The sequence below is a fragment of the Mastigoproctus giganteus genome, chromosome 10, assembly GCF_048544385.1.
Source record: "Mastigoproctus giganteus isolate SK-2022 chromosome 10, ASM4854438v1, whole genome shotgun sequence".
Lineage (NCBI taxonomy): Eukaryota > Metazoa > Arthropoda > Arachnida > Uropygi > Thelyphonidae > Mastigoproctus > Mastigoproctus giganteus.
The window spans coordinates 34,179,933-34,193,501 of record NC_143584.1 but is presented as its reverse complement, the minus strand read 5'-3'; the positions used below and the strand labels follow the sequence as shown (position 1 = coordinate 34,193,501).

General features: G+C 37.4%; 1 protein-coding gene across 5 annotated transcripts in view; it reads left to right on the top strand.

Annotated features, from left to right (window-relative positions):
* The window catches only part of Vinc (vinculin), a 336,038-nt gene that overhangs the window by 108,041 nt on the left and 214,428 nt on the right, over positions 1-13,569 (top strand). For all 5 annotated transcript variants that reach the window (XM_090383807.1, XM_090383806.1, XM_090383804.1 and 2 more), the window contains exons 7-8: positions 4,881-5,099; positions 9,806-9,998. In XM_090383807.1, the coding sequence (XP_090239933.1) occupies positions 4,881-5,099; positions 9,806-9,998 (412 nt within the window). The remainder of the gene's footprint in view (positions 1-4,880; positions 5,100-9,805; positions 9,999-13,569) is intronic.

Sequence of the window (13,569 nt, the reverse complement as noted above, 5' to 3'; positions counted from 1 at the left end):
TCTTTGCCCGCCTGCCCAGCTTCTTTCAACCTCTCAAAAATCAGCTTAGCTTGATAGCACACAGTGTTCTGATTGACTGGACAATTCTTCACTTTTACTTGATTATCACACCATAATTTAAGCATTGTTTCCATCTCAGCAATAATACCATGACATTTATGAATTATGCTTGAGTTCAAGGATTGAGCATTTTTCACCGTTTCGAGAATTCTTTCTTTATCTTTTATGATTGTTCTTACTGTGGATTCCGGTAGCTCAAACTTCTTTGCCAATTCACAAATTTTTATTCTGCTATCAAAATACTTGATAATGTTAAGTTTACATTCGGAAAATATCGTTTTCCTTTTCTTACTAGGTGCAGGAGGATCAGATTTACTTCATTTGAACGACAGTTTTTTTTTAAGGGTTTAGAAAACGTATAACAAAACAATCTTAATTTTCATTGATCGTAGAATAGTAGTTGTGCACGTAGAGTTCACGCGAAACACGTCCAATGCGTATCACAGCAAGAGAAACACTGAGGGTCGTTTTTTCATATGCCATCGATATACGGCTCGACTGACGTGATCCATTTCTCTCGTGAAAACGATGTAATTTCCGACAAAAGTTGAGCACGAATTCGAACGCACACATATAAATATGGCAGTTGGAATACAAATTCTCGTATATGTGCGCAGCTCATGTGGCAGCAAAGTTGAATTTTGTTCATATTTCGCTCTTACTCTCTGCTGTCGCACCGTATATCGATAGCATATGAAAAACGACCTTGAAGATAGTGGGCGGCAGTGTTGCGAAACGAAAAAAATCAAGAACTACGTAACTCCGAGTTAGTGTAAGCCGGGGTATTACTGTATAGTGAAAATTTCAACTTCTGAGATCTTGGAATAAATTTCCAAAAAAAAAAAAAAAAACAATGTGTTATTGGATTCACATTGCGATATTTTCATGATACCTCCATTTATTTCTACAGGATGCAAAATACGTTTCACGATTTTTTTAAGTTTTCACCGGCCAGCAAAAACTTAGGTAAAGTCGAATTTCCGTAAGTCGAGTTTTTTTTTTTTTTTTTTTTATGTAAACTCCAAATACGAAAGGTATTAGAACCTATAGTATTAGAACCTTAGTACCGTGCTTGGGTTGGAGGTTGAGAAAACGAAAGAAGATATTTGTTGACATTGGACTTGAACTTCTGTAGACTGTAATTTTTAGGAAATACGTATGAAGGAAGGTTGAATGAATAAACGAGGAAGATGAAAAGTTGGTTCTGTGAGTTTGAAGTTGGACAGTAAATGGATGGTGGCGGCTCTTGTTCGCACTGTTTTGGGGGCACCACCCCAGATGTAGGAACAATATTCCATGGTAGGCAGATTTGCTCTTTTGTACAGAGTGAACAGCTGTTTGGAAGAAAAGTAACACCGAGAGAGAAAGAGAAAACGAAGTTTTTTAAATGCAGAGGAAGCAATATTTGTAATGTGCTTGTGCCAAGAGAGATTAGAAGTCAAGGTAATCCCCAAAAGAGATATATCGTTTTGCCTAGAAATCGGAGTGTCACCAAAGATAAGCATAGGAGCAGAAGAATCTTTTTTGCAAGATAGGGCAGACAAGACTGAGTTTGCAAAGAGAATAGAAATAGACTAGTTTTTGCAAGATATCGACCAGGAGATCTGAGCTTCTTTGCAGAACGGAAAGATTACCTGGAGATCGGCATTTAAGGAATTGGTAGCATATATTCGAGAAGTTGAAGCTGATTGAGCAGGGCAAGATTTCTCAAAATGGAAAGTGGAATGCTGTTGTTTGTTTGTTGTTTGTTTGTTATTAGGAGCATTAGCAACTAAGGCCATACTGCTCCGGGATATGCTGTGGTCATTCCCTGACCTTTCCGCATCCTCCGTATTTGGTGGTGACGGGTTCGAACCCCGGTCTAATCAAGAAGCGTGTGTTACGCACTGCTGCTCCTTCCCACCTGGCTACGGAGGCGCCCAGTGGAATGCAATGTGCTATCATCGGAAAAACTATGGATAGGATTTCCAGTCAATGGAAGAAGGTCATTAATATACAAGAGGAAAAGAGTGGGGGAAAGAACTGAACCTTAGGGGACACCGGCATTAGTGGAGAAGTTAGAAGACAGAGAGCCATCTACCATCACCCTCAGAGCGATCGGAGAGAAAATTGGATAACCAATTATTGGTTATCCAGTTTTCCAAACACGATTGAAGGCATTTAAGATGTCAAGAGCAACTGCTTGTGTTTCACTGAACTTTTCCATTGAATTAGTCCATAAATGGGTAACATAAGCCAGAATATCACCAGTGGATCAACACTGATGGAATCCATACTGGCGATTGTTGATCAGACAGAAGGTTTCTAGATAGTTTAAGAGTTGGCGGTTAATTGATTTCTCCATTACTGTAGAAAGAGTAGAAGTAATTGCAATAGGACGATAATTAGATGGGAGGGATTTGTCACCCTTTTTAGGAATTGGCTGCACATGAGCAAATTTCCAAGCAGAAGGAAAAACACCTTTGGAAAAGAAAGTGAAAAAAAGGCGGCAAAGAACAGGAGTAAGTTCAGGAGCACAGGTTTTGAGAACAAGTAGAGAAATACCATCGGGACCTGGAGCTTTCTTAGCATCAAGATTCGTCAAAATCCTTCTGACATCCTTTTGACGGAAGACCAAAGGAGGCATTGAATGGAGCGTGTTGGGAATGGTGGGAGGTGTTTTACCAAGATCATTAATACATGAGTTGGAAGAAAAATGGGATGCTAGCAGGTCAGCTTTATCCTTGACTGAAGTGACAACAGAACCATCTGGTTTTGACAGAGGTGGGAGCATAGATGGGCAAAAGTTGCGACCAATAGCTTTGGAAAGAGACCAGAATGCTCGGCTACCATTAGGACAAGAAGCAAGTTTTCTACTCTTAGCCTGTTCAAACTCTAGTTTAGATTGATTAATAACTGCTTTACAATTGTTGCAAGCTTTGATGTAGGCAGAAAATGAAACTGAAGAATTAGAAACAAGCCAATTATGATATGCAACGTTCTTCTCTTGAACAGCCTTAGCACATTTATTGGAAAACCAAGGTTTAGATAAAGGACGAGATTTTAAAGAGGAGAGTGGGATAAAGGATTCCATTCCTGCAAGAATAATTTCACTGACACGATCTGAGCAAACGTTGACATCAGAAGTTTTGAAACAATAATCTGACCAAGGAAAAGAAGAAAAGACATCTTGCAGGTCATCCCATTTTGCATTCTTGTAATGCCAAACAATACGAGGTTGGGAACAGCCATGAGATAAAGGCTCCATTGGAGAAGAGACAATCACCAAGTTGTGATCTGAGGTGTCTGAAGGACCTCTCACATCAACCATGTACTTAGAAGGGTTGTTTGTGAGAAAAAGATCAAGCGTGTTGGCTTTATGATTAGGATTGTCCGGTATTCTTGTAGGTAAATGAACAATCTGTGCAAGGTAATTAGTAATTACAAAAGCCTCAGCATCTCGACCAGCTGGGTCAGTGAGACTAGAAAACGGAAGCCAGCTGGAGTTGTGAACATTAAAATCACCAAGGAAAATTACCTCACTGTTAGGAAGGTTGGACTGGAGAAAGTCAAGTTGGAAAGAGAGGAAGTCAAAGAGCTCCAAGTGGTTAGTGGAGTTGGGAGAACTGTAGAGACAACAGATGAATTTGACACAATAAGGTAGAGAGATTTTAAGCCAGAGAAGATTGAAAAGAGGAGATTCCTAATTACCAAGTCTTTGACAGGGAATATTGGAACGGACCACAAGTACCACCTTTGAGGCAAAAGGAATCATACAGCGAATAATATGGACAACTGAGATGAGCAGTAGTTGAATCAACCGATAAGCAGAGTTAAACTTCTCACAGACACACCGCTTTCAAGTTTTTTCAGGAAGTTCAACTTTATTTGTTATGTACAATGTACGGTGTTTGCGCTTTACACCACGAGAGGCACTTTCTTTCTGCATTGGAACTATGGCTGGGGCTAAATGCGAGCAGTTCATAATAATAAATTCAGAAAAACGAATGGGAATGGCTTGCCAGTGTTTACGAGTTTGCGCCAACAGCTGATGCTGCAACCAACGCCACCAAAACAGTAGCGGCAGGTCAGTGCGTGACCTGGGAAATTACGTTCATGGATATTCTGTCTGAATTAGCGGTGGAACCAGATTACCGGTGGTCGGAATAGTACTCGTCGACCTGTATAAGCTTCTAGAAGTTTGTATTATGTCCTGTGCAACCATTTGTGTTTTGGAAGGATTTTTAATTTCAAAAATTACTATATGACATTTGAATTTTTTAGTATTCATAGTATTAGTGTTCAGAATTAAAAAAAAATTGCCATAATGAATGCAATGTTTTATTTCCTACAGGGTTTAAGAAAAAATTCTTTACTAATCAAAAAAAAAATTTTAAATATCCATTAATGCCTGTACTATGACCATTGAAACATCAAGTTGTGCCTGAGTGCCATATACGTTGGGTATATGTCAGTTAATGGATTAAGCTTATTGTAAAATACTATAAAAAATGGATTAAACTTACTTTAAAATGCTCTAAAAATGGATTAAACTTACAGATATATTGGAATTACCCTGATATTTGTTATGCTTCATATAGTATATATTTGATATTGGTTATTTTATTTTAATTTCTAATTTTTTAAATTGGAATGCAATTCATAGAAAATTGCAAGCATTGCATTTTAAAATCTTGAAAGCATGTCACTGTTATGGTGCTCATTTGTATTACAAAACGGGTACACATTTTTTCATGATTAAATTACTGTAATTTTAGCTGCGTTGTATACAATGTATGTGTTATTGCTTAAATCATTACTTTTTTTTTTTTTTAAATTAGAATGCAATTGATGGAAAACTGCAAGCATCTCATGACTGGCTTGAAGATCCCGCAGCAGTTACAGGTGGAGTAGGTGAAAAATCGTTGCGCCACATTTTGGAATATGCTCAACGTGTTTCAGATAGATCACTACCTCCTGACAGCAATGCCATAAGAAAAATGTGTGGTGACATTACATCCATGGCAGATGCTCTTTGTGAACTCAGGCAAGAAGGAAAGGTAAGGTAAAAAAAATTATTGCTGAATAAAGAAAACGCACATTTCTGTATGTATGTTGTGATTAGAATTAGCATATGATGCAAGAAAGCAAGCTTAAAGCAGCATCAGCCAAAAAAAAAAAAAAAAAAACCCACTCCCATCTCACCCCTCCGTTCATTCGAAACACCTGTCCAGCTGAGCCTTAAATTTATTTAGGCTATCACCTTCCACAACATGGGATGGAAGTATGTTCCACCAACCAACTACCCGCAGGCTAAAGGCAAATTTCTGCACATCTATCCTACATCTGTCTTTCCTCAATTTGAATTTATGCCCTCTCAGGTGATTATTCTGAGCAAGAGGAAGAATCCCATCGGCATTGAGCATGCTCAAATCATTCAAGGCTTTATACACCTCTATCAGATCACCTCGCCAGTGCCTAGTCTCCAGACACTGTAATTTGCAAAAACTGAAGCCTTTCTTCATAAGAACAACCCTTTGTTCCATTCACTTAGCTCATTGCCATTCTCTGTACTCGTACCAGCAGCCCTACAGCCTTCTTGAAATGAGGCCTCCAGACCTGTGTACAGTACTCAAGGTGTGGCCTGACCATTGCCTTATACAAGGGAATAATCACCTCCTTATCCCTGCTAGAAAAATTCCTGTATATTATTGACAAGACACCATGAGCTACTCTTGCAGCCCACCTGCACTGCTCAGAGAACTTCATACCTGCCTGCACAATTACTCCCAGGTCCTTTTCATTCTCTACCACTGTCAGTGTAGTATCACAGAGTTGATACGTTGATCTGGGGTTACTGTTTCACATATATAGTACTTTATATTTGTCAATGTTAAACTTCATTTGCCACCTCTCAGCCCATTTGCTCAACCTTTCCAGATCCTGTTGCAGCAGCATAGTGTCAGTAGTGTCCTTAACAATGCTGCCAATCTTTGTATCATCTGCAATCTTGGACATTAAGCTTGATATACCATCATCAATATCATTTATAAATACAGAAAACAATAATGGACCCAACACTGAGCCCTGAGGGACTACATTAATAACATTAGTCCACGATGAGCAGTGTCCATTGATTACCACTCTCTGTCTTCTCCCCCTCAACCATCCCTTTATCCATAGCAGCAGTTTGCCTTCAGTGCCACACTGCTCCAATTTGTGTAGCAGTCGTCCATGTGCAACAGTATCAAAAGCCTTTCTAAGATCCAAATATATAATATCAAAGTTATTCCCTGCATCCAGCTCTTTTGTGACTGCATCATAGTATCCAATCAAATTGGTCAGGCAAGACTTTCCCTTAACAAAACCATGCTGTGTCCGAGCTATAACTGAAGTCTTGTCTAGATGATCCTGCAGTGCTTCTTTAACCAGTGCCTCCATTAATTTTCCTGAAACAGAAGTTAAACTCACAGGTCTATAATTACTTGTGTCAGCCTTTGATTCTCCTTTGTGAATTGGGTTCACATTTGCACATCTCCAGTCTATGGGTACCTCCCCTGAGTCCAAAGAAGCTCTAATAATTATGGCTAAGGGTTTGCTTACTTCCTTTAATATAACTGGATAGATCCCATCCACCCCGGGTGCCTTTTTTTTATGTTTATCCTCAACGATTTCTCCTCCACTTTCCTCTCAGTTATTACAAAATCATCAAGCTCACTGCCAGAGTTTACTTCACCTCTGGCATTCCCCTTCCTGAATAACTCCTCATGTGTGAATGTAAATGCAAAATACTCATTTAGTTTGTTAGCCACCTGAGCAGGATCCTCAACTGTTGAACCATCAATATCCAGTGGACCAATCTGGTTCATCCCTTTCCTTCTAGAGTTTACATAGGTAAAGAACTCTTTTCTGTTTTTCTTTGCATCCTTTGCCAAGGATTTCTCATAATCTGCCTTTGCCTGCCTAATGTCCTTTGTGACTTGGTTATAGACCAGCTTATATCTATCATAGGCTTCCATGTCACCCATTAATTTATATGTATCCCATGCATTTTTCATCTCTGCCATATGTCTCATTAGTTCATCTGACATCCATTTAGGCCTAAACCTTGAACAATATTTCTTAGTTGGTATGTAAAGCCTAGTAGCTTCAAAGATAAATTCTTTGAATGCTTCCCATTTTGAATTTGCTGTTGGTAACATCATCAGTTGGTCTCACTGTATAGAATTTAAATACTGTCTGAGACCATCGTAGTCGCCTTTACGAAAGCAAAAACTCTTCCCTTTACCTCTGATGGTAGTTACCTCTTTGAGTAAATCCCACTTCAGCACACTATGGCCTCCGTAGCCAGGTGGGAAGGAGCAGCAGTGCGTCGCACACGCTTCTTGATTAGACCGGGGTTCAAGCCTGTCACCACCAAATACGGAGGATGGAAAGGTCAGGGAATGACCACAGCATATCTCGGAGCTAATGCTTCTAAAAAAAAAAAAACCAAACCACACTGTGATCACTGCCACCCAGTGGTTCCTTTATCTGCAGATTCTTAATGCATGAAGAATCACTACTGATAATCAGATCAAGAGTATTACTCCCTCTAGTTGCCTCCCGAACATGCTGATGTAGAAAACAATCATCCAATAAATCCACAAAAGCCTTGCTAGTGTGTGAGTGACCAACCCACAAATTCCAGTCAATATCTGGGAAATTAAAATCCCCCATTATAAGACTCTCTGATTTATTGGCCCACTCTATTTCCCTGTACAGTTTCTTATTATACTCATCAGCGTCATTAGGCCTATAGCACACTCCTACTCTCAATTTTGATCTCCCAATGCTTATGTCGCACCAAACTGACTCGACACTGCACTGTCCAGCGATGTCAACTGGCTTCACTTCCTTGGATTTTATGTGTTTCTTAACTAATAGCATAACCCCTCCACCCTTCCTATCCTGTCTATCCTTTCTGTACACATTGTACTCCCCCATCCAGTTCTGCATTCCTTATATGTGTGTGGCACCACGTCTCTAATATCTCAACAATATCTGCCTTTGATGTTTTGAGCAATACCTCAAATTCATCAAATTTATTTACCAAACTCCTAGCATTGGTGTACACTCAAGTATACATCCACCTGTTCCTGTTCTTATTGATGATTTTTGTGATGATTGTTGTGATTTCCTTCATTTTTGCATAAAAATCTTTTATGAAATTTTCAGTAAGGTTTTTGCTTGAGAAATTATTATAATAATGGCATGAGATAAATAAATATATTAGCATTATATTAGCAGAGGCATATGATGCAAGAAAGCAAGCTTATTAAAAAAAAAAAAAAAAAAAACCCTTCCCATTTCACCCATCCATTTGCTCCAAATGTTTGTCTAGTTCAGCCTTGAATTTATTTAAGCTGTGAACTTCTACTATGGCAAATGGAACTTTGTTCCAGCAATCAGCCACGTGCTGGCTAAAGGCAAACTTCTGCATATCTATTCTACAACTGTCTTTCCTCAATTTGAATTTATGTCTCCTCAGGTGATTAATTTTAGCAAGTAGAAGAATGCTTCCTATTCTGTCTATCCTTTCTGTACACATTGTACTCCCCAAATTCCAGTTCTGCATTCCTTATATCTGTGTGACACCACGTCTCTGATATCTCAACAATATCTGCCTTTGATGTTTTGAGCAATACCTGAAACTCATACCTCATCTGCATTGAGCTTACTCAAACCATTCAAGGCCTTATACACCTCAATTAGATCACCTCACAGGTGCCTAGTCTCCAGAAGCTGCAATTTTCAGAACTTAAGCCTATCTTGGTAAGAGGATCCCTTCATTCCCCTCACCAATCTCGTTGCCCTTTTCTGTACTCGTTCCAGCAGCTCTACATCCTTCCTAAAATGAGGCCTCCAGACCTGTATATAGTACTCAAGGTGTGGCTTGACCATTGCTTTATACCAGGGGATAATCACCTCCTTTTCCCTTCTAGAAAAATTCCTGTATATCATTGACAAAACACCATGAACTACTCTTGCAGACCATCTAAACTGCTCAGAAAACTTCATATCTGACTGCACAATTACCAGGTTCTTGTCATTCTCTACCACCCTGAGTGTAGTATGACACAGTTGATATGTTACTCTGGGGTTACTGCTACCCATATGTAGTACTTTACATTTTTCAACATTAAACTTCAGTTGCCACCTCTCAGCCCATCTGCTTAATATTTCTAGATCCTGTTGCAGTAGTGTACTGCCATCAGTGATATCTGATATGGTAGAGTGAGTCTGGCAGGATATTGATTTTCTTTATGATGTTATGCTGCATGATTGGTGGTAGTCACAGTGAAATGTTATAGTATCAATGAAAACAATATGAGAATTTGTACAATTTTATGATAACTGAAATGTTCAATGTATTTAGTGGTTGGTATATTTTCCCAACTTCAGAATACACCAAGTTCAAGGTAATTCTAAAGTTTTGGAGCTACTTTTGAATTACCTCTGTATAGAAGACAACAAGTTTTACTGTTGGCTATGAAATATGTTGTGTGTAGTGTTTATAGTTTAATGTTCACATTTTGCATTTCTCCTCTTTGAGAGCTTTCACTTTGTATAACTGTTTATGTTAAATTTTTTTTTACATAATGCATATAAATAATTCTGTTAATTTTTGTACAGATTTAGCTTTTATGGTTAGTTATAAGGTTGTATTTATATGTATGAATTTATGCAGAGTAATGAATTTGAGAAATGTTCAATTCATTTTTAGGGTGCATCACCCCAAGGGCAATCGTTAGCTCGTGGAATAGGGCAGAAGCTACGAGAATTAAGTAACCTTGTGAACCATGCTATTTGTAATGTGGAACACAGTGGAGTGCAGCAGCCAGCACATACTATTGGTGGTAGGGTAGAACAGGCTCAGAGGTGGCTAAATAATCCAAGCTTTGATGATAAATGCCTAGGTAAAGCTTCTGTGATGTAAATAAATTTATTGTGATTATAAGTTTAGATGACATTGACTGACATTATGAATAATGTGGCTCAGTTTTGTGTGTATTATTAACTGGTTATTTATTATAACTTCAACAAAGAATGTTGTTGAATTAATGGCTATTAATATAATTTCATCAATAATATTTTATTAATGGCTATTAATATTTTATTTTAATAAAATAAATGTATGTATTTAACTTTTCTGCATTTCTCTCTCTCTCTCTCTCTCTCTCTCTCTCTCTCTCTCTCTCTCTCTCTCTCTCTCTCTCTCTCTCTCTCTCTCTCTCTCTTGATTAGTTATTCAACATTGGCAACATTGCTTAATAGTAACAGGATGAAGAATTTAAAGAATTCACAGTATTTTTACTATATTGATTTCTACTCTATTTCAGTTTGTTCCACCTTTCTAAAGATTTTGGAAAGTACATTCTTAAAACCTTTATCAAATTAGATATTTGCAGTTCAATTGCAAATGGAAGACTTCACGTTTTAATTTTTTTTGTTGTTTCATCAGCTTTTGACTCCATGTGTATACTTCCTATACTCACAGCTCTACAAGTGTGCTTTGGCATTACTGGACTAGTTCTTCAGGTATTGGAAAGTATTTTATGTAACAAATTTTTGTTTTTTTTTCTGCATGTCTAGTTTTCTGTATCCTTGGTTCCAATTATATTTCATGTGCTGACAATTTAGTTTTGACTGTTTGGGTTCTACCTAATCCTAGTCTGAATTTTTATGCTCATAATTCAGTAATCTAAAAGTATCTATCTTTCTGACTTATTAACTTATTTATATTGTTTTGGTCTTCAAAAAAGTCAAAATATGTGATTTTTAGTTCTTTGCTTACTCTTACCCTGTTTTGCATTGATATTTTAGATTAACCATGGGAAATTCTTTGGAATTACTTTGGACTCTAGATTGATTTTCAAGGAACCTTTTATCACTCTTAGAATAGAGCTACTGAAGGCCTTCAAATTGATATCTATCTGGTGTGGGACTAGGAAGGGATTCTAAAGTATTTTGTCATGTATATTCTTCTTCTTATGATTTATGGCTTAAACATCTGGTCTGTAGCAGTGCAATCCAATCTTCAAATAGTCTCTGGGCTTCAGTTTTGGATACTAAAGCGGCTTGTTTTATGCATAGAGTAATGAATTTGAGAAATGTTCAATTCATTTTTAGGGTGCATCACCTCAAGGGCAATCATTAGCATATAAACTGGAAAACTTAAGCTGCATGTGGTGCCCTCTCAGTTGATCCTTTTGATGGCCTCTCCTCAGTTAAAGCTATCTTGGATTTCTAGATAGTGAGATACCAGCATTGAATCTATTGACTGGAACAATGGCAGCATCAACTGATAGGATTTTCTTTTGTGGAGAATACCCATCCATCTTTTGTGTATAAGCTTATCCTCTGTTTTTTTTTTTTTTTTTTTTTTTTTTTTTTAATATAGCTCTAATAATCTGTTTGTAAAGTGAAGTACTGACGTATTGTGACCTGTGGTGTCAACTACCTGTACAGTGAGTATTCTTCTAGAAGAGAATGTTTACCTAATGGATTGTTTCAAGTCTTTGATGATGGTTTTATTTTGTCTTTATTTACTTAGAGAAAGTGGCATGATTTTTCTACATTACTACTGCCAGTTTAGACATTTAGTAGCAATTTGTGTATTTTTGATGCAACTTTTAATTCATCCATTATGATATAACACTGTTGGGATATTGAAGATATGGCACTACTGAGACATAGGGGATGCAAAATTTAAAAGTAGTCGGTACAATACGTACAAAAGGACGGGGAGATTATGCTCTTGATTAAGAAACATATAAAATCTAAGGCAGTATACCAAGTTCACGTGACTGGCCAGTGCAATGTTGAATCAATTCTCTGTGTTTATGTCGCACCAAATTGAATCAATCAATTTGGTGCAACATAAACACAGAGAAAACAAAAATGAGAGTAGTTGTGTGTTCTATGCCAAACGACTGTGATGAGTATAATGAACAACTATGCAGACAAATAGTGGGCCAATCAGAATGTCTTGTAATGGGAGAGTTTAACTTTCCAGGTATTGACTAAAATTTGTGGTTTTGTCAGTCACACAGTAGCAAGACTTTTGTGGATTTATTGGATGATGCCTTCTACACCAGCATGTTAGAGAGGCAATGAGAGAAAACAGTACTATTGATCTGGTTACCTGCAGTGACTCTTCATGCATTTAGAATCTTCAGATAAAGAAATCACAGGGTGGCAGTGATCACAGTGAACTGAAGTGGGATCTACTTAAAGACTGGGATATACTTAAACTACTGTTAGAGGTAAAGGGAAGGGATTTTGCTCTAGTAAAGGTGACTATAATGGTTTTTAAATTATATTCACTGTGATCAACTGATGATGTTATTAACTGCAAATTATAAATGGGAAGTAATTGTGGAAGCTAATAGACTTTTTATACCAACTAAGAGATACCTTTCAAGACATAGACCTAAAAGAATTTCAGATAACTAGTGGAAGAGAAAAAAAAAAAAAAAATGCGCGGGATGCATATAAATTATCAGGAGATACAGTAACCTATAGTAGGTATAAGCTAGCCTGAAAACAAGTCACAAAGGTGGTTAGGGAGGTTATTGCAGATTATGAGAAGTCTCTTGCAAAGAATGCAAAGAAATGTAAAGATTTCTTTATGTATGTAAATACTATAAGGAAAAGGATGGATCACATTAGTCCACTAGATATGAATGGTATTACTGTTGATGATCCTGCTTATGTTGCTTACAAATTGAATAGATATTTTGCCTCTGCATTTACACATGTGAATTTTTTAGGAATGGGAATGCCAGAAGTATATCAAATTCTAATTTTGATATACTTCTGATTTTGTGATTACTGAGAGTAAAGGGGAATAAAAATTATTGAAATTAAAAGTAAATACCTGGAGTCGATGAATGTATCCAATTATATTAAGAGAGGCAGCAAAAGATGTAAGCAAACCTTCAGCCATAATTATGAGAGCATCCTTGGATTCGGGGAAGTCCCTATGATCTGGAGATGTGCAAATGTATCCCTAATTCACAAGGGGGAATCAAAGGGCAAAGTGAGTAACTACAGACCTGTAAGGTTGACTTATGTTCCAGGGAACATAATGGAGTCACTGGTTAAAGAAATAATGCAGGACTATCTTATCTGATCAGTGCGATTGAATACCATGACACAGTAACAAAGGAACTGGATGCAAAAAATAATTTTGACATCATATACTTAGATTTCAGAAAAGCTTTTGAAACTGTTCCACATAAAAGACAGCTGTGAAAATTGGAGCATTGCATCATTATTAGCAAGGTACTGCTGTGGATGGAGGTATGGTTGAGTGGTATAAGACATAGATAGTTATCAATGAGCACTGCCCTTCTTGGATCAGTGCTATTAATGGAGTCACCCCAGGCTTCAGCATTGGGATCATTGTTTTTTTCAGTATTTATTAATAATATTGATGAAGGCATATCAGGCTTAATGTCTCGGTTTGTAGATGTTACAAAGGTT